Source organism: Hippopotamus amphibius, chromosome 6 (genome assembly GCF_030028045.1).
Source record: "Hippopotamus amphibius kiboko isolate mHipAmp2 chromosome 6, mHipAmp2.hap2, whole genome shotgun sequence".
Lineage (NCBI taxonomy): Eukaryota > Metazoa > Chordata > Mammalia > Artiodactyla > Hippopotamidae > Hippopotamus > Hippopotamus amphibius.
The window spans coordinates 171656816-171678367 of record NC_080191.1 but is presented as its reverse complement, the minus strand read 5'-3'; the positions used below and the strand labels follow the sequence as shown (position 1 = coordinate 171678367).

The 21552-nt window shown below is 49.6% G+C and overlaps 1 protein-coding gene across 1 annotated transcript in view; it reads right to left on the bottom strand.

Annotated features, from left to right (window-relative positions):
• The window catches only part of SLC12A8 (solute carrier family 12 member 8), a 121855-nt gene that overhangs the window by 80353 nt on the left and 19950 nt on the right, over positions 1 to 21552 (bottom strand). The window contains exon 5 of the mRNA XM_057737828.1: positions 20352 to 20583. Within this exon, the coding sequence (XP_057593811.1) occupies positions 20352 to 20583 (232 nt within the window). The remainder of the gene's footprint in view (positions 1 to 20351; positions 20584 to 21552) is intronic.

Here is a 21552-nt window from a genome sequence, read left to right as displayed (position 1 = left end):
AAATTTCTTAAATATAGTCAATTCGTCATTTAAAAATATTAGCACCCCTGGGGTAAAATGGCAGACTGAATACATGTACCTAATTTTGTTCTCTCTCCAAACTCCACTTACGGACAGTATAGAGGTTTTGTTAGTTTTTGTTTTTTAAGGCTGTAAATCCATAAGAATGGAGAAAACAGCAACAAAGTTTTGGAAGCTAAAAAGTAGATGGTCCAGAGGTACTAAGATCAGACCTGAGAAAATGGAATCTCAGGTCTGCAGAGGGGAAAGCAGGAACCAGCATTACTGAGCCCACATAGTTCTCAGAGGTCTCAGGACGGGCAGCACCAGGTGTCTGGATGAGGGAGTGAGAGGTGGTGGGCTGAAACAAGGAAGACCAAGGTGGGGATCCTGAGAGGTCACTCATGCTACCAGGCACCTGGTGCTCCCCCGCCCGCGGACGTCTGGAGGTTTATTCTCTGGAGAGGATAAGCCAAGGGCTTTGACAGGGAGTGCCAGGCCCAGCTGAGGGGAATCAAGTCTTTATTTACTGAACACTGGAAGCAGAGACTCCCCGGTCCTTTTCCCCAACTCAGCTCGCACAACAAGGGCAGCCAGAAACATCCTTCAGCCAGATTGGAAGCCTCCTCTCTAGATAAAGTAAAACAAATCCAGAAGCACACAAAGGTATGAACCTAGGAGAGGATCCCCAACAACTAGTCTACCCAAACTATCTCATGCAGCTCAAAACTGACAGAACTCGACTGTGTGCTCAGTGCTTCCAATCAGCTTTTGATCCCCAACTTTTAATCACGAACAGAAAGCCAAGAATTACCAGATGTATGATAAATTCCTCTACTATGGAAGATAAAGCGCAAAGAAGGAAAGGGAGCTGAGGGGAAGCAGAAACTATGCAGAGATTTTTTTAAAGATTTTTTTAATATATCAACAAATCTTTTGAGAGCTAAGAGAAAATATTGCATCCATGAAATAACAACAACAACAAAAGACTTTTTTAAAACAATGAAAAGTAACATTCAGAAAACTAAAAAAAGTCTCGATTGGTAAAAACATGGTAGCAGAATGACGAAGTTGACAGAAAGAATGGAGGATCGAGCTGAGAGAAATTCTTAGAAAGTGAAAAAAAAAAAATAGGTGAGAAAAAATAAGAGAATCCAATATCCAAATAGTAGAAGTACCAGAAAGAGAGAACAGAAAGTAGAGGGTAAAAATCATCATTGAAATAACTCAAGAAGATTTTCCACAACTGAAAGATGTACGTCATCAGAAAGGACCCACCAAGTGCCCAGCATAACATAAACAGAATTTCATGATAACATATCATTTTGAAATTTCAAAAAACTAGGGGCAAGAAGAGCTCCCTCCTAATTCGCAGTTACATATAAAGGATTATGAATCAGAATGACTTTAGACTACTCAGCAGCAATAGCAAAAGCAAGGAGATAAGCAATCGGAAAGCTAAGAGAAAATCGTTCCCGACCTGGAATCTGATCCCAGCCGAACTCTCCGTCAAGTGTAAGCACAGGAAAAAGAACTATCAGACATGGAAAATCTCAGACAATTGATCTCCCATGTGCTCTTTCACAAGAAGTTACTAGAAGATGACCTCTGTCGAAGTGAGAGAGTAGACTAGGATGGCATGGTATTCAGAAACAGAAGATCCAACAGAGAAGAGAGGGAAAGGAGGGTGAATGGAGAGCCTGGATGACAGCTGTGCGCAAGGGTAGAGGGTGATCTCCCAGACTGGGGCAACGTGACTAAGGACATGTTGAAAGCCATCATCACCAAGATCCCCACAGTCACCGCACCTAGTTTTTAACCTGAGGTCAGAACACTGGGGTGAACCGACCTCAGAGTCTTAGCCGTGCTTGGCTCATCTTGACCGTGAACTTGGCCATGAAGTTGCCGTTCTCCCCTCCTCAGGCTGCTGCTTCACCCCCCAGAAGCGCTCTGCTCTGACCTGCTCCTGAGAGTAGAGGCAGGCAATGATGGATTTAGACACATAGAGAGCAGCTCAGTCCTCCAAAGCATCCCTACAGATATTTAGTGCCGGACACACATCACAACCATGAGAAAGGCAGGCACCTACAGTTGGGTAGTGGTAACTTCTGGTGCGGAAGGAGAGAGATGCACTTGGGGAGCAAGCTCCTACGGGACCAGCAATCCTCCGATTCTTAACCTGGGACTAGACGACATTTTGCTTTTCTTTAACCAGGACATATGTTTTTATACACTCTTCTATATGCAAGATACGTTTTACAATAAAGTAATTTAAGAAGTTACTTCTAATGTAAATATTGGAAGCAGGAATGTTTTCCCGCCTGTTTAGGGGTAACCCCCCTGCCATATTCTTTCTCTGTAAAGTCCTGCACTTCATTTCACAGAGAAAAATGTAATTGTTTACCTTTATGAAGTAATATCTAAATCTGTGAGATCTGGGTATACTTTCTGTAAAGACTTTGAGAATCTGCTTTGTATTTTCACAATTTCAGGCATAAATTATATCACCTCTTAAAACGGATGTGAAGACCAGATTAAATTAAGTACCAGAAGTTCCCCATCTCTGGCTTAAGGCCTAGGTCTAGGGTCATTAGACTTTCAAGAAGCATGCAAGGTACTGATTAAGAGTTTGGGCTCTGGGAGTTCCCTGGTGGCCTAGTGGTTAGGATTAGGCACTTTCACTACAGAGACCCAGGTTCAGTCCCTGGTCAGGGAACCATCCCGCAAGCCACGCAACATGGCCAAAATGCAAAAACAAACAAATAAACAAACAAACATTAAAAAAAAAAAAAAAAGAGTCTGGGCTCTGGAACTAGACTATCCGGGGTGATAGCCAGCTCTACCGATGGTGTAACCTTAGGCAAGATGTCACTCACAACCTCAGTTTCCCCGTTTGTAAAACAGACATAATCGTACTACCTACCTCTCGTTGCAAGAAGTAAATGAATTAACACATGTGAAGTACATGCAACAATGCCTGACATACGGTAGGTGCTCAGTGAAGACGAGATATTATTATTACTATCATACAGACAAGCAACTGCCTTACTATGCGTGGCAACCATCTTTCTACAAAAGAAGTTACTTCCATCCGAAGGTCCACAAGTGCTGGGTCTTGCTGTGGTCAGTCCCTCTCCCCATGGCCTCTTGGTTTTCCACAACTATCACTATTTTTTAATCCGCCCCCACTTGCAGATGCACGTTTCGATGACGCAGGTGGTGTTTATAACAACTCGTCTAAGCCTTCTCACACTCAGGACTGACACACGGTTCCCTAAAAGTGGCAGACGTAACCGCAGGCGGACCGTCAAACAGCATCACTGCCTCCTCCTCCAGCCGGCATCACAAGGGCCTCCTCTCAGCAGAGCCAGCACACAGGTGTGAACAACGACTCCCCGTAAACACACGGGACTCAGGGCCACAGGGGGGTCTGCGGCAAACCGCACTGGACTGGGAGTTGGGAGAACTGGCTGCCAGCGGTGGCTCTGCGTGACTCTGCCAAGGCCACTCAACCTCTCTGTGCCTGTCTCCTCCCCCGCAGAATCAGGCGCATCGTTCAACGTTCCCCGGCTCTGGAATTCTCAGCGCGTGTTGGTTTGCCCTTAAATATGATACAATTAGTGCAGGGGGGAAGGGAGGTCAGTCACGGGGCAGTGAGCCTTCTGAAAACACAAGCCATCATCCAAAACTGACTTCAGAGCTGGTGGTGATGTCCAGGCAGGGCCTGAAACAATGTTATCACTTTTTAAAACATATGCCTAAGCTAGTTCCTACTGCAGACAATGGGCAGGTGCCCAGTTAACAGATTATTCCACCAGACAGTGGAATGCATTGGCCATTGGTCAAAAATGAGGTCACTGCCATCCTATGTGCTATATCTGGAAAAGCCAGATGAGAAACAATTGTCTGTTTTGTAACAAATAGGAACGCACATCTGGTACCCCTAAATCTGCCTTGCTTGGTCTGTGGTTCGGGAGCAAAGGAAGGTGGTGCTCAAGCTCAAGTTGGCTTTGCTCTCTGGCCCATCTGCTGTGCACCTGACGGTCCATGCGTGTATCTCATCAGCAAATCCCCAACCAGATTCCGGCTGATCTGCTGGAATTTCTGGCCAACGTCCCCAGATCCCTGGTCTTTCTCTTAAACCTGCACAGTTGGAAAAAACGGGTCAGGAGACTCCTGTCCCAGCCATCTGGACACACAGCTCAGGGGATGTGCATAATATGAAGCACATGTGCTTTTCTAAAAAACAAAAATTAAAAAAAAAAAGGTTTTAAGGGACACAGAGCTCTTATTACCAGAGGCTGTGGTGTCCTTCCAGTAGGCAGGCATGCGTTCCCAGACAGACCTAGCCCTGCTGACCCACTGCAGGGAAGACCAGCACTTTGATTTTACCAGTAATTTATCCACACATTTTTGTCAAGTATTTCATGTCTACCTAAGTAAGCATCTCCACTCACTGCAAACAAAAAAATTCAGGAGGAAAGCTTTCAAAGCCATAGTTTCTTCTTGGCTGCAACCCTTCCTTCCTTCCTTCCTTCCTTCCTCCTTCCCAAGACAGTCTGACTGAACTTGAACCTGACCCCGCCCTGGGCCGGGCCCTCCTCGCAGGCACCGTGGTTCCTCCCGCCAGCTGCAGCCTGTGCAGACAGAATACCTGAGAACCCAGGCCAAAACAGGAAGGCCGGCGCCTCTCTGAAGGGAGGCCCGGGGAGCGTGGGTCTCCCAGGCGATGGCAGATAAGAGATGGAGGGGCAGGGCTTTCCACACCTCCAGTTACGTTCCAGAGCCTTCCCTCGTCCAGCCACCCCATCCGCATCGTTCTTCATCCATTCACTCAGCACACGTGTTGAGCACCACTGGTATAAAGCCCTGAGCTGGGGCCTGGGCACAAAGGAGGTTGAGATGAACCTCCGTCTCAGGGGCCCTCGTGTCACGACGGCCCCTCGGGGCGCCCCGGCACCTTCCATGGCTCAGGGGCCCCCAGGGAAGCCTGTGCAGTCGCGGCACAGATCCCAGCAGCAGGGCCCCTGAGACGATGCCATGACAAGCAAAGCAAATGGAGAGCTTGAGTAGGGGAGCAGGCGAAAGATCACCCAGCCCAGCCCCTCTCCCGGCGTTTAACCTCCCCCTTAGCACAAGCTGGGGCTTCCGGATGCAGGTCCACGTTCCGGTCCCAGGAACACGTCTTGTCCCAGGTGACTGGCCGGCTGGCCGTGGTGAACAGACGTTTCAAGACGACATCATCAACACTGCCCACGTCTGGATCCTCCAACAGCCTGCTCGTTACCAGTCTGCCACGGAGAGTATCTTTAACTAGACAGTAACTAACTTCCATCCATGACGGCAAAATCTGTGCTTTACAGAGAGGGGTCAGGGCAGTAATAAGGACCCCAGGCTGAGCCAGACGCCCCACCGCGGGGCTCACGCCAAGGGTCCACCCACGGATAGAGGTGGAGGGCATCAGAGGAGGAAACAGGAAGTGAGGCAGGACAAAGGAGGAGCAGGAAGGATGGGGAGAAAGAAAAGGAAGGCAGCAGGAGAAATCTGAAGAGGCTTAACACGCCGCTCACTGCTCGCATCCCTCCCACGGCCGCCCGTTCCAGTCGTCGGTCTGCTGCCCCCCCCGGACGTGCTGTGGTCCTGGCACATTTCTGAATTCATACACCTTCCCGAGGAATCACCTTAGAAAGCGGCAGAAGTTCCCCCGCACGCTGGGGTCAGGCTGAGCACCCTGGCTTCCGGACCAGCCTCGGCCCGCGCTCTCCAGGGACAGGGCCGGCGCCCGAGGGCCGGAGGCGAGCCCTGGGCCGCGCGGGGAGCGGCCCTCGGCCCTGCCCGACACCAGGCCCTGCCCCGCGCTCGGCCTGCCCAGCGAACGTGTGCGGAGCTCTTCTCCGGCCTCTGTGCCTGGCGGCGCTGGGAGCCACGTGCGCCACCGCGGCACTCGTTCCAGCTCCGCAGCCCGCCTCACCGCCCTCCCCTCACCTCCTGCTTGCCCGGCGAGCGTGGCGCCCTCGCAGCCCCGAGCAGGCAGGAGGCGCCCACAGAGGCTGCCAGGGCCTCCGACCCCCGCGGCCTGCAGGAGCAGGGGAGCGCGGGGGCATTCTTGGCGGAGGAGGACCCCTGCACCGCCTTCCTCCAAGGGCACGCCCAGGGCCAGGAAGGGCCCGGCGGCACCACCGGACAGCCCTGTGCGGCCCAGAGCCCTGGGTTCCAAGTCGAGCGGAGCCACCGGCTCTGCAACCTCAGGAGCGTTGCGCGACCTCTCGGGACGTCGACGTCATCTGTCAGCTGGAATAATCATCTCATTTCAGGAATAAAACAGAATAAAGCACGTGACGCGTCTGACACAGAGCCGGTGCCCATCACACCCCGACACACAAGCAGCAGGTCCTGCCACAGGCGCGGCCCCCAGCTGGGTGACGGCCGGGCGAGAAACACAGAGGGAGGAGGAGAGCGTCCCCCCACTCGGGGGCTAAGAGAGCGCTCTTTGGTCTGGTCTCCAGGACCCCGCCGGCCTGGGCGGCGAGGTGCGTGGCCCCGCACGTTTAGTCCTCACTTGGCGGCGCCTGAAGCGGAGAGCGGAGCGAGGCCCGCGTGCGCAGGGCTCTCGACCCTGGCTGCGCGTGGAATCAGCGGGACACCTGAAGGCAGACCAGCAGGCCCCGCGCCAGCGTGCCGATCGGCCTGGTTAGGCGGGAGGCCTGGGATTCTTTGCTCCCTGGAGCTTCCCATGTGCAGGCAGGGTTGGGGACCCCCAGGACGGAGGGTGGGGCCCTCTGCTACTAGAAGAGCTCGTCCGCGGGGCTAAGAAGAGAGGGTTCCCTCTCTGCTGCACCAGGAAGGGGGCTGGATACCGAGGCCTGGGTTCTTGGAAGTTACTTCACCTCTTTGGGCCGCTGTTCCTGCGTCTGTGAGATGGAGAAAATAGCCCTGGCCTCACAGGGTCACCAGCGACCATCGCGTGAGACGGTGTGTACACAGCACCTCCTCACCAGTAAAACGCAGATGCCCAGACTCCACAAGCCATCCTGCGTGAAGGAGTCCAGGTTTCCTCCCAGTCCCTCTGCGGGTCGAGAGGAAAGGCCGAGGGAGCGGCCCTGGGACGAGGCTCCCCAACCCTCAGAGGCCAGAAAACAAACAGCCAGAATCACAACTCCACACAGAGGCCATCCCGGGCACTGCAAGGCCCTGCAGGCAGGCCTTCCTCCACGGGGCCTGGAAAACTCTTCCCAGCAAATCCGCACCGCCCTGCCGAGATGCCCCCGCACAGGCTGGGCGCGGCGCCCACAGGGAAGGATCGGGGAGCTGCCCGGAGGGGAGGATGGTGCTACAGGATCGCGGTGGCAGCCGGACCACTGTCTCCACCTCAGGAGGAGACGGGGCCCCAGGGGAGGGCCCGGGCAGACGTTCCGGAGCGGGGGTGTCCGCAGACAGGCCACCTGCATCTGCGGGGAGGAGCGGCTGCAGTGAGGTGCCAGCGTCCTGCGCTCAGCGCGCCCGCTGCTGCACAAATACGCGCTCACAGCCCACCCCACGCGGGCCCGAGCCTCTCCACAGGAGCCACGAACGCAAGCCGCCAGCGCCTTCCAGACAACAGCCAACGCCTTTGTGTCCGCCACACCCTCAACGAAACAGCGAAGAGTCACCCGAAGGGCTTCTGGGGTGTGTTCTTGAGGAAAGAACATACACTTTTGGCTTACCCACTTTGCATGTTTGGCATTTTGTCAGAGAGAACTTTGGGGGATTTTTGGGTTTTGTTGTTATTGCTTCTTTCTTTTTTCTTTTAATACCAAATTAAATTCTTCTTTCTTTCTTTTAATACCAAACAATGAAAAATGTGTCTTCTGGTGAAATTAAATTCCATCTTAACGAATATGGCTCTATTGGCTTCAAAATCCACACTTTCCCCAAGCAACTTCAGCCCATCCCAGCGCATCGCCTGCTCCCACACAGCGTCTGACTCTATCTCCAGCCCCGCCCTGAGCTGTCCTGCCAGGCTACAGGGCATCTTCCCTGGGGCCTTGCTCGCACTCTTACACTGACCTCCCCCCCCACACCTGTTCCAGCCGCGTATTCTTCCCAGAGCCCGAGCCCGAGCACGAGGCCACCCATCAGCCAGCCTGGGGCAGCCTCGTCTCTCCCTCTGCCTCGCCCCCCCCCCCCCCACCTCACCAACTCCATCCCTGGTTAGGCTGCCGCTCCCCCACCCGCAGAGGCACTGCTCCGTCCCTGCTCTCCTGGATCACCAATATCAGCCTCTCAAATCAGGCCCCTGCCTCCATTCTGCATCCCTATCTCAAGCCACTGACTTTCCAGACTATGGCCTGAGCAATTTCTCTAAGATGTAACACTGTTTCCACGTTTCCCACTGCCTCAAGATAACGCCCAGGTCCCTTAGCGTGGCAGAGGGGGCCTTGCGTGAGCTGACTCTGCCTGCTCCCCACACCGGGCGCCCTCACGGTTTAACAACGTATAACTAACTCCCTTGGGTCTTCGTATAAGCTGCCCTTCCTGCGAGACCTGCTCCCTTCTCTTCTTCTGCTGCTGAATCCTGCATCCCCTCCACACTCAGCTCGGAGGGCATCTCCTTTCCTGACTCTCAGGCTGTGCCGAGTCCCACCCCTCCCCAGGTTCCCTGTGCAAAGCCCGTCATGGTACTCTCCACTGGGTAGTAACGCTTCACTCGTCTGTGTGTCCCACGACACCGTGAGCAGTTAGGACGAGTGAAACGGCACACGTCACGACAGGGATACACCGCAGAAATACGCGGGGTGAAAAAACAAACTACAAGATAATTAATTCACTCGTCCGCCATTCAAATATTTATCAAATGAAAGGATCCATGCAGTACGATTACATGTATGTAACAATAAAAATTTCAAACACTAAACCGTAGAAGAAATCAACTGTGGCTGTCTACACATGGTGGGAAAATTAAAACGTACAGGCAGGACATACATCAGCCTCAGGACAGGGGTCGCCTGGGGGAGAAGAGGCAGTGGATAAAAGTGCAGCTTAAACTATGTCTGTAACACTTCATTTATTTTTAACAGAGATCTGAAGCAAAATTGGCAAAATATTACCCACGAAATTTGGGGTGTGGATAGAAGAGTATCTGTTACTTTATTTCCTGTGTATCTGAAATGTTTCATCAGTGCAATTTTAGAAGAGTGAATGAGGAACCAGAGTCCCAAATGCCCTCCTGAACATCCCTGGGGGTCTGAGCAGACGGGCGCAGCCTCCTGCCTCAGCGGAGCTCCCCACACCTGGCTGCGCACGGAGCCGGGCGGGAAGGCAACCTGGAGATGTAAACATGACTTTATCCTCATTTTTACAGATGAGAAAACTGAGGCTCAGAACATCTGGCCCGGCTCAGACCACACAGAGGCTCCTGGACCTTCGGCCATGTCATCTCCCCTACTATTCCACCAAGAGCAAGAACGGAGGTTAAAACAGAGCAAGGTGAAGAGAATTCCAGGAAGATAAACAGAGCTGCATTCAGATGTATTTATAAACCAGTAGATACATTTTGGGGAAGAAGAGGGTTCAGAGAGGTGTAAAGCTGGAGATACAACCAAATGAGTCATTTAGGGCTTACTGAATGAAATAATGAAGCTTACTGAATGAAAACCAAATGGGTGTGGGTTTTGTCCTGTGGGCAACAGAAAGCTACTGGAGATGTTTAAGCTGGGGAGTGACATAAGCAAAGCACTGTTTTAGGAAAAGTAATCTGGCTTCGGTTCATAGGAGATGTTGGTCGCCTACAGGTGATGGATAGGAAGGTTCTGGAGGGAGACAGTTAGATTTGGAAATCATCTCAGTGGCCGACGAAGACATGACATCTGCTGAACTAAGGTGAGAGGTGTGGAACTGAAAAAGATAGGAGCATTTAAGCTAGACAGAGAAATAAAGGTTAACACCAAGCTTTCCAGGCTTGGGGAAATTCAGAAGATAAGCTAATTATTTGCTTGTTGATTTTTTAGGGGGCAGGGGGAGGGGGAGGAGGAGAAGGTAAATAAAGGGCAGAGGAAGAAGCTGAGCAGACAGCCTTGCTTGCCTCCAACTCAAGCGGATGCTCGGACATCCAGGGAGTGACCCTCCAGGAGCGAGCGCTGCGGGAGCTGAGTTCAAGGCAGCTGGAGAAGCAGGTGAGAGGACCCCGCGCTCCAGTGATGGGGGAAGGCTCTCGGAGGAAGAGAGCACAGAAGGAAGCACTGACTGCAGAGGACGGACCCTGGGCCCCCTGCCCGCAAGGGGGCAAGAAGACCAAGAGGAGAGCCAAGACAGTGCTCTGTCCCGGGAGAAGCAGGAAGGGGCCCTTTCAAATCCGCACAGGTGGTTGCTACAGACCGAAGGTCCGTGTCTCCCCACCCCCAAGCTCGCATGTCGAAACCTAACCCTCCACGCGACGACGTTAGGAGGCGAGGCCTCTGGGAGGCGATGCGTTCACGAAGGAGGGTCCTCACGCATGAGACCAGTGCACGTACAAAAGAGGCCCTAGGAGCCCCCTCCCGCTTCCTCCACGCGCGGGCACAGGGAGAGGAGATCCGTCTGTGAAGCAGGGTCTGCACCGCGTGCCGACGCCGGCGGCCTGGGCGTCCAGCCTCCGCAACGTGAGAAGTGAACGCCTGCCGCCTACACGCCACCCAGCCCGCGGTACTTTGTCACAGCCGCCTGCAGAGGCTGAGACAAGGGCCAGGGGTGCGAAAGGGGCCAAGAATAAGAAGTGAGCAAAGGTTCTGGGTTTGGGGATCGAGAGGTCAGTGGGACCTCGGGGAGAGAAATTTCAAAGACAGCAGAGTCAGGCGCATCGGACCCACTCCTCTCACGGCTCCTGAGCAGTGGCCCTGACGTCTCCCAGGCTGGCACAAGCGCCCTCCCTCACCAAGCACAACCCGCTCCCACCTGCCGGCTCGGCACAGCGGAGGCCACGCCGTCCAGCAGGCACCGAGCTGTGCCCTGGCGGCCAAGCCAGACCAGCGCGGGCCGCGTGGGCCGGGAGCGGAGGGTGTCGCAGAGCCGCGCCGGGCGGCCGCCCTCCGAGACAACCAGGAGGCCAGGCGTGCAGAGGCACCGTTTCATTTTTAAATGTAGAACGAAGAATTAAAATGTGCCACATGTCATTTTTTTCCCTAAAATGTATTTTCTCTCTCTCTGCCTGACTTCTCCAGCAGTCAACTCCTTTTGGCATGACACCCATCTCACATAAACGAAAATATAATCCAAGAAAATGGAACTGTAGGCGCTTTAAGCCAAACAAGTGCTTGAGAGTACCTTGTTTAAATTAAGCTGTCATGCTATTTAGCTTTTCACAGTAATGGAGCTCCGTGCCTCCACAGAGCCTTGTGCAAGGACACATGCTTTGGGAGAGACAGACCAGGAGGTGCGAAAGGAAGAGGGGCCCGAGCTGCCTGCCTGCAGGCTAAGGAGTCAGGAGGTGAGGAAAGGGAGGAGATGAGAAGGTCCACTGTCGTGGGAAGCTTGGAGATGACATGAGAGACACGATGTAGAGGCTTGAGCTGCGCGCATGAGACTCGACAGTGGCCTGAGTGGAGGGGAGGACGTACCAGGGCAAACACCCAGACCAAAGGAACGTCTGCGTCCTGAGACCCAGCCCCGCCCCCACCTCCGATTAGAGAACTTTCTGGAGAACACGAACTGCACCAGAGGAAAGACCTAGAGAAACTGGCATCTGGGAGCCTCGTGATGAGACAGACCCATCTGCCACAGGATCTCACCACAGCGACGCCGTCCTGCCCGCCGCCACGCGCTCTGCGCGTAGCGCCTCCAATCAGCCTTTCAGCACCTCGTTATTAAAGATGAAGGAATGGATTGCCATATATACATACTAATAAGAAAAAATTAGCAAATTGTACACTTTAAATATATGCAGTTTATTGTATGTCAATTATATCTCAATAAAAGTTCTTAAGAAAAATGAAGGAATGACCAAGGACCATAAGAAAGTGTTGAAGAAAGCTTGCAGCAGGTAACACAGAAAACAAAACAGGATATAAAAGAAACAAAGAAGCCTGGAAAGAAACAGACAATATAGAGAGCAGAAGAAAATTTCAAAAGAAAATAAAACCCCTATAATTTACAGGTTGAAAGAGTCAAAAGGAGATATTACATCCATAAAACAAGAACAGGATATGATTTTTAAATTAACAGAGAACAACAAAGAGCTCTTGGAAATTAAGGATAACCAAAACAAAAAATCTAGTTAAAAGGTTATGAATAAAGGTGAACTCCCCCATAAACTAGCGAGGAAAAAAGGAATAAACGATTGAAGAGAGGTTAGAAGTATAATGACAACAGAAGGTTCAAACCAGGTGCTCCAATGTCCAACTAGCCAGAATCCAAGGAAATTAAAAACAAAGAAACAAAGCCAGAGAAAACGAAGGAGGATACATGGCCACAGAAATCACTGAAAATTCCAGATGGAAAATGCCTGGTCCAGTTAACAAAAACTTTCATTATGCAATTTTAACTCTCAGGGTAAAGGGAAGATCCTAAGCACTTTGAGGGGAAGAAACGGGTTCCCCACCAAGAGCAGAAATGAGAACAGCACCAAACTCCTAGATGCCACTGAATGACAGACGCTAAAGCAACGAGGACTTGAAGATTCGAAGGTTCGTGATCCACGTCTACTGCCCCGCAGCAAGCAATTCTCTGGCAGTTCAGCTCAGATCCTGAATTCAGCTTAACTCTGACACTCTCTGCCTGGAGGCGGCATCAGATGCCACAACCAAGGGCCCCGTCCGCCACGACTGCCCCTCCCCTGCAGGTGGCACCTGCAGGCCCAGGCTGCCTGTCTCCTGTGCTTCTGACCCACAGGCTATGGACTGGAGCCTCCAAAGATCCCCCCCGTGGCGGCAGTCCATTGGCTAGAGCAGCTCACAGAACGCAGAGAAACACGTGTCTTACTAGATGCCCAGTGTATCACAAAGCGATGTACCTCGAGAGCATCAGACGGAAGAGACGCACAGGGCAAGGTACGGCGCTTCCGCGCTCTCTCCGAAAGCCATCTCCCCTCGTCTCCACGTGTTCACAGCCCAGAAGCTCTCCGCACCCCGTCCCTCAAGGTTTCGATGGCGGCTTCGTTACACAGGCACGACTGATTAGATCACGGGGCGCTGGCATTTGAACGCAACCGCCAACCTCTCTTCTCTTTCCTGAGATGGGGCAGGGAGAGTGACTGAAAGTTCCAACCCCAAATCGCAAGGTTGGCTCCGCTGGCAACCAGCCCCCACCCCTGAGGTGCGCTCCAAAAGTCACCTCATTAGCGTAAAAAAGACACACGCGTGAAGACTAAATATATATATTTAGTCTTTTTTTTTCCTTTTTATTTTTTCAAATTCCGTATAGATGAGTTCGCATACTATATTTGTTTCTCTCTCTCTGGCTCACTTCACTCTGTATGACAGACTCTAGGTCTATCCACCTCATGACATATAGCTCCATCTCATTCCTTTTTATGGCTGAGTAATATTCCATTGTCTATATGTGCCACATCTTCTTTATCCATCCATCTGTTGATGGGTATTTAGGGTGCTTCCATGTCCTGCCTATTGTAAATCGTGCTGCAGTGAACACTGTGGTACATGTTTCTTTTGGGGTTCTGGTTTTCTCTGGGTATATGCCCAGTAGTGTATATATTCAGTCTTAATAAATAAGTCATAATACTACAGGAGGGAAAAAGATTTTCAGCCTAGATTTTTATATCTCCGGCCAATCACATGCAAAAGTGGAAAAGTGACATATTCCATCACAGACAGAAGAGGAACGTTTGGGATCCAAACAACAGGGACCAACACCTGGGAGCAGGGAGGGCAGGACCAGCACCACTGCGAGCCCAGGCCCGAGACTGTCCATCCAGGAGGAGTCTCCGAGAGCCAATATAACACAGGGAGCACTGAGGGAAGCACCTGTAAGCGTCGGAAAGCTCTACGGAGAGTTTTTAAAATAGTGATAATCACCTAGAAAATAAAGCAAATGAAAAAAACTGGAACGTGTTGGGTTGACTCGTCGCCCCCAACAGATATGTCCGCAGCCTGATGCTGTGAATGTGACCTTATTTGGAAAGAAAAAAGGTCTCTGCAGATGTCCTTAAGGCTCTTGACATGAGATTATCCTGGATTATCCATCAGACCTATTTCCAATGACAAGTTGTCCTCATAAGATACACACAGAGGAGAGACAGGAGGAGGAGGAGGCCATGTGAAGACAGAGGCTGGAACTGGAGGGATGCAGCCACAAGCCAAGGAACTCCTGGAGCCACCAGAAGCTGGAAGAGGCCAGGAAGCACCCTCCTCCACAGGCTTCGGAGGGCGTGTGGTCCTGCCAACACCTCGATTTCAGACTCTCGGCCTCCAGAACTGTGACGGAGCACACGTCTGTTGTTTTAAGCCACCAAGTTCGCGGTAATCTGGCAAAGCAGCTCTAGGAAGCTAATACACGGAGTAAATTTAATTTCAGGAAAAGCTGAAAAATATTCAAAAAGAAAGCAATCAAAGTACATGATGTGACTCAAAAATTAATATTTTTACTGTCTGTATTACTTTATTACATATAAAAATTGATTTTAAAAGAACAAATGACATTTCAGGAAAAATTTTTCAACACATGATACACACTGTCTAGCAGTAACATGAAGCGGAACAAGTGTCTGTTTTATGCTGACTTCTCGGCTACGGTAGAAGAGCTATAAACCCTTGAAGGGTGAGACAACCTAGAGGAAAGTAAGCAAAGAGTTCAGACAGGCCGAAGAAAAAGAAATACAAGTGGCAACAAAAATATGAATAAAATTATCCTCGATGATTTAAGAAAAGCACATTTTTTACAAAATCACAGCTTTTGACCATCGCATGGCGGAAATTTAAAAGGCTGACCACATCCAATGCTGTCACGCGTACGGGTAATGAGTAACGCTTGCACACTGTTACTGGGAGTTCAGAGCGGAACAACAGTATTGCAAGGCCATTTGGTAGAGCCTAACAAAATTTTAAATATGCTTGACCTCTGTCCTACAAGGTCTATTGATAAGCCCTAACCCTTCAGAAATAACCCTTCAAATTTTGTACAAGGATACTCAGGTCAGCAACTCGTAATCACAACCAACTGGTAAAACCTAAATATCCATCAATAAATTGATGTTTTATATGGAACGTGGAATACTCTGCAGGAACCTAAACGTACGGACACTGCAGGATGTCCGTGATGTGTTGCTGACGCGGAGAGGAAGCGCAGCAACAGAGTGCAGAGTTACAGTTTCACAAAGACCCGTGTTTGTATGTTTATGTATGTGCACGTCCGTGTACGTGCTTGTACACATACAAAAAATGTGCTGGAAAGATACTTAGCAACCTCACTCTGGGGATGGTAGGGCAAGAACGGAATAAGGGGAAAGAACGTTCAGTTTCTACTTTATATTTCAAGTGTTTAAAATTTTTTACAACATAAAACATTACTTTTTGTCTTTGAAATAAAAGGAAAAATAAAATTTGACACGTGTATTTAATTTGTTTTCTGATTTAAAATTAACGTTGTGGTTTTTAAGTGTGTCTGCAAATTCTTTGACACTTCTTCATTCAAAAGCTGGACACTACGTCCCCTCCCTTTGAATGAGCGCCAGACTAAGTAACTCACTTCTAATACACAGCTTGTGGTAAAAGTGCTTCCATGTGATTTCTGCAGCCAGATCCTAAAGAGGGTGACACATTCTCTCCCCCCACCCCGCCTCCCTCCCTCCCCCTCTTGCTCTCGCTCTCTTGTTTATTCCTGGGGAACCCGGTGCCCCCACGAACCGAGGACACTTCAGCAGCTCTCTGGAAAGGACCACGTGGAGAGGAACGGAGGCCTCCTGCCAGCCAGATCCTCCCACTCCAGCTAAGCCTTCACACGCCCGCAGCCCCTGAACCTCACGAGAAACCCTGAGCCAGAACCATCAGTCGAGCTATATCCAAATTCCTGGCCCACAGAAGAGGCAAGAAATAATAAATGTTTACTGCCGTTTTGTGCCACTAAAGTCTGGAGGTAATCTGTTCAACAGCAATAGATGATGGCTACCTACCAATCTTCCCCCGGAAGTGGGGGAATGGGGGGGCTTTTTTTTTCTTCACGTCCTACATTTTCACTGTATACATTTAAGATTGTTTGGATTTTTAAAGTCATTTATGTTTAAAGAAAGGGAAATAAAGTTAGACTTAAATGTTTTTCAAAAACTTTTTTTTCCTGACCGTAAAAATAACACTAGTGAGAAAGGACAAAGCCGGAGGACGGACACTACACACCTTCAAGACTCGCTATAAAGCCATAATAATCAAAAAAAGAGTAGTACTGGAGGATAGATAAACCGAGCAACAAAACAGAATAAAGAACCCAGAAATAGACTCACACAAGTACAGTCAACCGATCTTTGACAAAGGAGCAAAGGCAATCCAGTGAAGACAGGGTAGTCTTGCTAACAAATGGTGCTGGAATGACCGGACATCCACATCCCCGCCCCCCCCCAAAAAAAGTCTAGACACTCACCTTATATTTTCCACAAAAACTAACTCAAAATGAACCATAGACCGAAATGTAAAACACAAAATTATAACCCTTCTAGAAGATAACAGAAGAAAATCTAGGTGATCCTGGGTTTGCTAGTGAGTTTCTAGGTGCACCACCAAGAGCGTAACCCAAGGATGGAGAAAAACTGATGTTAGATTTCATTACAATTAAAACTGCTCTGCAAAAGGCTCTGTCAAAAGAATGAAAAGCCATAGACTGGGGAAAATATTTGTAAAACATATATCTGATAAAGGGCTTATATCCAAAATATACAAAGACCTCTTAAAACTCAACAATAAGAAAATAACCCAATTAAAAAATGGGACCTCACCAAAAATGATAGACAGATGTCACATAAGCATAAGAAAACATGCTCAATGTCATGTGTCCTGGGGAATTACAAATTAAAACGACAATGAGAGAGACTTCCTAGGTGGCGCATTGGGTAACAATCCGCCTGCCAACGCAGGGGACACAGGTTCGATCCCCGCCCTAGGAAGATACCACATGCCGCGGAGTAACTAAGCCCGTGTGCCACAACTACTGAGCCTGTGCTCTAGAGCCTGAGAACCACAGCTATTGAGCCCTCATGCTGCAACTACTGAAGCCCACACGCCTAGAGTCCGTGCTCCGCAACAAGAGAAGCCACGGCAATGAGATGCCCACGCACTGTAACAAAGAATAGGCCCCGCTCACCACAACTAGAGAAAGCCTCAGCTCAGCAATAAAGACCCAACACAGCCAATAAATAAATGAATAAAACTTTACAAATAAATAAAATAAAAGTTATACCTTCATTAAAAACCTGCACACAAATGTTTACAGAAGTCTTACGCATAACTGCCAAAAGCTGGAAGCGACAAAAATGTCCCTCAATAGTTGAATGAACCCCAAAAAAAAAAAAAACTCAAAAAAACCCCCAAAACTGTAGTACACCTACACAATGGAATATTATTCAATAATAGAAAGATATACGCTATCAAGGCACCACAAAAAAACAAAAACAAAAAACCAAGCAAACAAAGGACAACAACAGCAAAAAACATGGAGAAACCTTGAATGCATAATGCACAGTGAAAAAGTCCGGCTGGAAAGGCTGCATGCTGTATGATTTCAGCGATACGATGTATGACGTCCCGGGAAAGGCACACGTACAGAGACAGTAAAAGGATCCGTGGTTGCCCGGAGTTCGGGAGTGGGGGAGGGGAGGGGGGTGAGCTAGAGGAAGCCCAGGAATTTTTAAGGCATTAAAACTATTCTGTATGATGCTGTAACGCTGGATATACATCATTATATATGTGTCAATACCCGTGGGACTATACAACACAAAGGATGAATCCTCATCTAAACCATGGACTTTAGTGTCGCTATTGGTTCACCAATTATAACAAATGTATTACACGGATGCAAGCTTTTATAGGGGAAACTGGTAGGTAAAGGAGAGAGAAAGGATATTGGGCCTTCTGTACTGTGTGCTAATTTTCTATGAACCTAAAAATGCTCTAAAAACTGAAGTCTATTAATTTTTTTTAAGTAGCACTAACCAATTGAAGGAAAAGTAGAATTAAAGCAATACAGCCACCTATAATCTCAGTTCTGACGACCACTGTTAACACTTGGGCTTAGTTCCTTCCAGTCTCTCTTCCAGTCTTTTTTTTTTCAAATGTCTATGTGTATGTCATTTTTTTAAAAAAGAGTTGAAATCACTCTGCTAAACCCATTCTGAAGGTTTATGGTCTAGTTTCAGTTTGAATTTTTAACTGCAAAGAAAGTAGCCCATATAAAACACCAGTGATACCAAAAACAGATTCTAGAGGGGCCAGTTGCTATGGGAATGATTAAAAATAAATTTCATTTTGCACTACACCCTGGTAATGTACTGACCAGAAGGCAAGAGAAATATTTGGAGTAAGTCAGAAGAGCAGCCAAGAAAACTTCTAATCAAGAAGGCAAATACAACAGCCTCCTGAGGTTTCAAAGAAGCCAGTAGCATCGCCCTGCAATTGAACGACTTACGCTCTTGCAGCAACCATGTCACTGGGGGGAAAGGACCCAGGCGTGGAGTCTGGAGTGTGCTCACAAGCTCTCGCTCTCCCTCTCTCTCTCGCTCCCTCTCTCTCTCTCCTTCACTGACCGTTTGATGGCCAAACAGCCAGCAGGTCCCTCTCAGGATGTGGGCTGTCTCTGCAGCGTGGTGCAAAGCCAGGAAAAAAGTCACTCCTTCCCCCGAGTGGAGATGCTCCAAATGTTCAGCGAGCTGCAAGGCTCAGGCTGGGAGTGAACAGTTCGGACACCGCACTGGCCCTCAGCACCGGAGCGGGCCCTGGGGGCCCCGCTGCACAGGGGTTAGCACTTTAGACGCTAGACCACGGGCCAGTCTGGAGGCTCTGGGGGTGCCAGAGGGTAGGGGGCACGCAGGGAGCTCAGATGTGTGACTATTTTCCTACCGAAGAACTGTAATATATGAAAAAGCAACAAGGCCAGATGAGGGTGTACCAACTGAATTATCACCTTCCCGCAACCAACAATTTTATGAAAGACGAGACGGTTTGGAACATACCTCAGGGGCAGCCCTGAGCGGGAAAGCAGAGTCACTATCATACGACAGAGCTCAGCTTTACAGTCACACAGACCCAATTTCATACCAGCTCTGCCATGCGTCGCTATAAGGTATATAATCCCTACCTTCCTCATCTGTAAAATGGGCGCAATTGTTCCTCCCCCACGAGGTTCTGATAATGAGATAAGCCCTGTGAGGTGCCAGCCAAAATGCCTGGCACAAACGTGCTCGCCCAATACAGCCGCCGTCCCCGCCGCCGCCGCCGCCACCACCACCACCACCACCATGCGCGGCGGCTGGTCTGTGCTCTTGCTCTCTTTCCCTTTGTCCCTTTTCTCTGTTAACAGAGCTGGGACCCTATCTCCCGTTCTCTGTCCGTAGTCCAATGTAGATGCCTAGTCCCTATTGCCATACAAATACAAAGTCCTCAAAGTGTGACATATCAGGCAGTTATCTTTTTCCTACAGTATCCCAGGAATAGTCCCATACTCTGGAGAGAAACAAAGACTTCTGATGTCAGACCATCCCAAATCACAAAGCCACAAAGTCATGGGCACTCTGGGTAACAGTCTCAGTCAACGCGCAGGATTTAGGGTTAGAGTTGCCAGGTTCCCGCAAGGGGGCAGAAAACCCAGGCTTAGAGTGAACAGTGATGGATCAATTACCGATACATGACACCATTTCCAAATGGTGCAAAACAACACCCTGCTGTTTGTTTTCTTTCTTTAAGCTTAGTTAATGGAGTCATAGTTTCGTTTTGAAAAAACTCATATTGAAAACAGATAATCAAACACATATCCGTCCCCATCTCCCAGAAATGACAATTGTTAGCATTTTTCTATGTTTGCATCAAGTCATTTTTTAAAAAGAAATTAAATATGACAGATAAAATGCAAATCTATTCCCTTCCCCACTCCCAAATCTGTTTCTTGCCTATAATCACTATCATGAATTGACCTTTGTCAAATCCGGTTCTACTTTATTCTTGCCTTTACCTAAATTTTCCTGTTGCTTTTTCCTCCCCAACAGAAAACAAAGAGAAACACGGGAAATGTGCCAAGTGAAGATGTTTATGTGAAGAGGGGCTTTCTGGCCTCGGTAGCGGCACCGAGACACACCCCGCACCTGCTGCAGGGAAAGGCTACTGAGGGTTGCCCTGCAAACCCGGACCTACGGACACCTAGAAAGCAGCACAGACCCCCACGAGGCCATCGACCGAACCCCAAAGGCTCACCCGGGTCCAGGTGCGTGAAAGAGCCCACCACGACGTCCAGGGCGGACACGGCCAGCAGGAGCAGCAGCAGCAGCTGGAGGCGGACGATCCAGCGGACCCCTGCCAGGTTAACCGCCAGCAAGGCCAGCAGCACCGCAGCGGAGATTCCTCGCACGGCCCAGACGTGCCTGAGGCCCAGCAGATCCGAGACGGACTCCGCGAAGCCGGTGATGTACATGGCACCTGCAACACACTGGCAGGCAAGTCTAGGTAGGAAGGCTCAGGAAGAGAAGACAGCATCAGGGCCACCCGGCACGGAGGGCCCTGCTCACCTTCAGAAGTCAACGCCCGGGAGCCAGCACGGCGGTCGCATACGCCCTTCCTGCACGGGAGTCCTGCCTGGGGCCCCCTTTCTTCTCATTTACGTCTCTCCCACCATCCAGAGGGAAGAATGATTGCCAATGGAGATGAAAAGGTTATGGGAGGAAGAAGATGGGACTCTGGGCCAAAGAGACCTGTAGACGCCCCTGAAGGACTAAACAGAGGACAGACGCACAGGGGCAGTCCTCAGAGCCGTAGACGGGCAGCAAAGCCAAGCCCAGTTTTTCTCTATTTCTTTGTATGTCACTATTATGTTTAAAATGACCTAAAACTTAGAAATAAGAAAAAATTAGTGGGCAACACACCTTTGCCATGTCATGTGGCACAAAGGCTACCCAGGGACTGTCTAGGCGAAGGCATTCAGTTCTGCTCACCGTTTACTACTGATTAAATGTATTAAACGTCCCAGACTTAGTGAAGTTACATGTTAACGTGTGGATTTTTTTCCAGCAGAGATGTACAGAACTCCTGTCTAGTGGAACAGATAACACGAAAGATTAGGGTTTGTTGTCCCGTAAGACATTAACCAGTTCTGCATCTAACCCAGCAATCTCATCCTTATATTTATTTATGAAATTGCTGAACCAGGAATTTATGCATTTGATCTATATGCACCTAGGATCCGCACCTCACTTCTTACCTTTAGCAGCATCTTACCGGCTCCTCCACTACTTAATGAGTTAAATAAACTCTTCGGCACACGTTTATTTTGTATTTGGCTGAGTGCCATGATATTACCGCTTACACAAATTTGAAACACAATTTCAAATACATATTTGAAAATAACACCAACCTCGCTTTCCGTAGCTCCTCAGCCCCCTTCCCTTATCAGGTTGGTCCC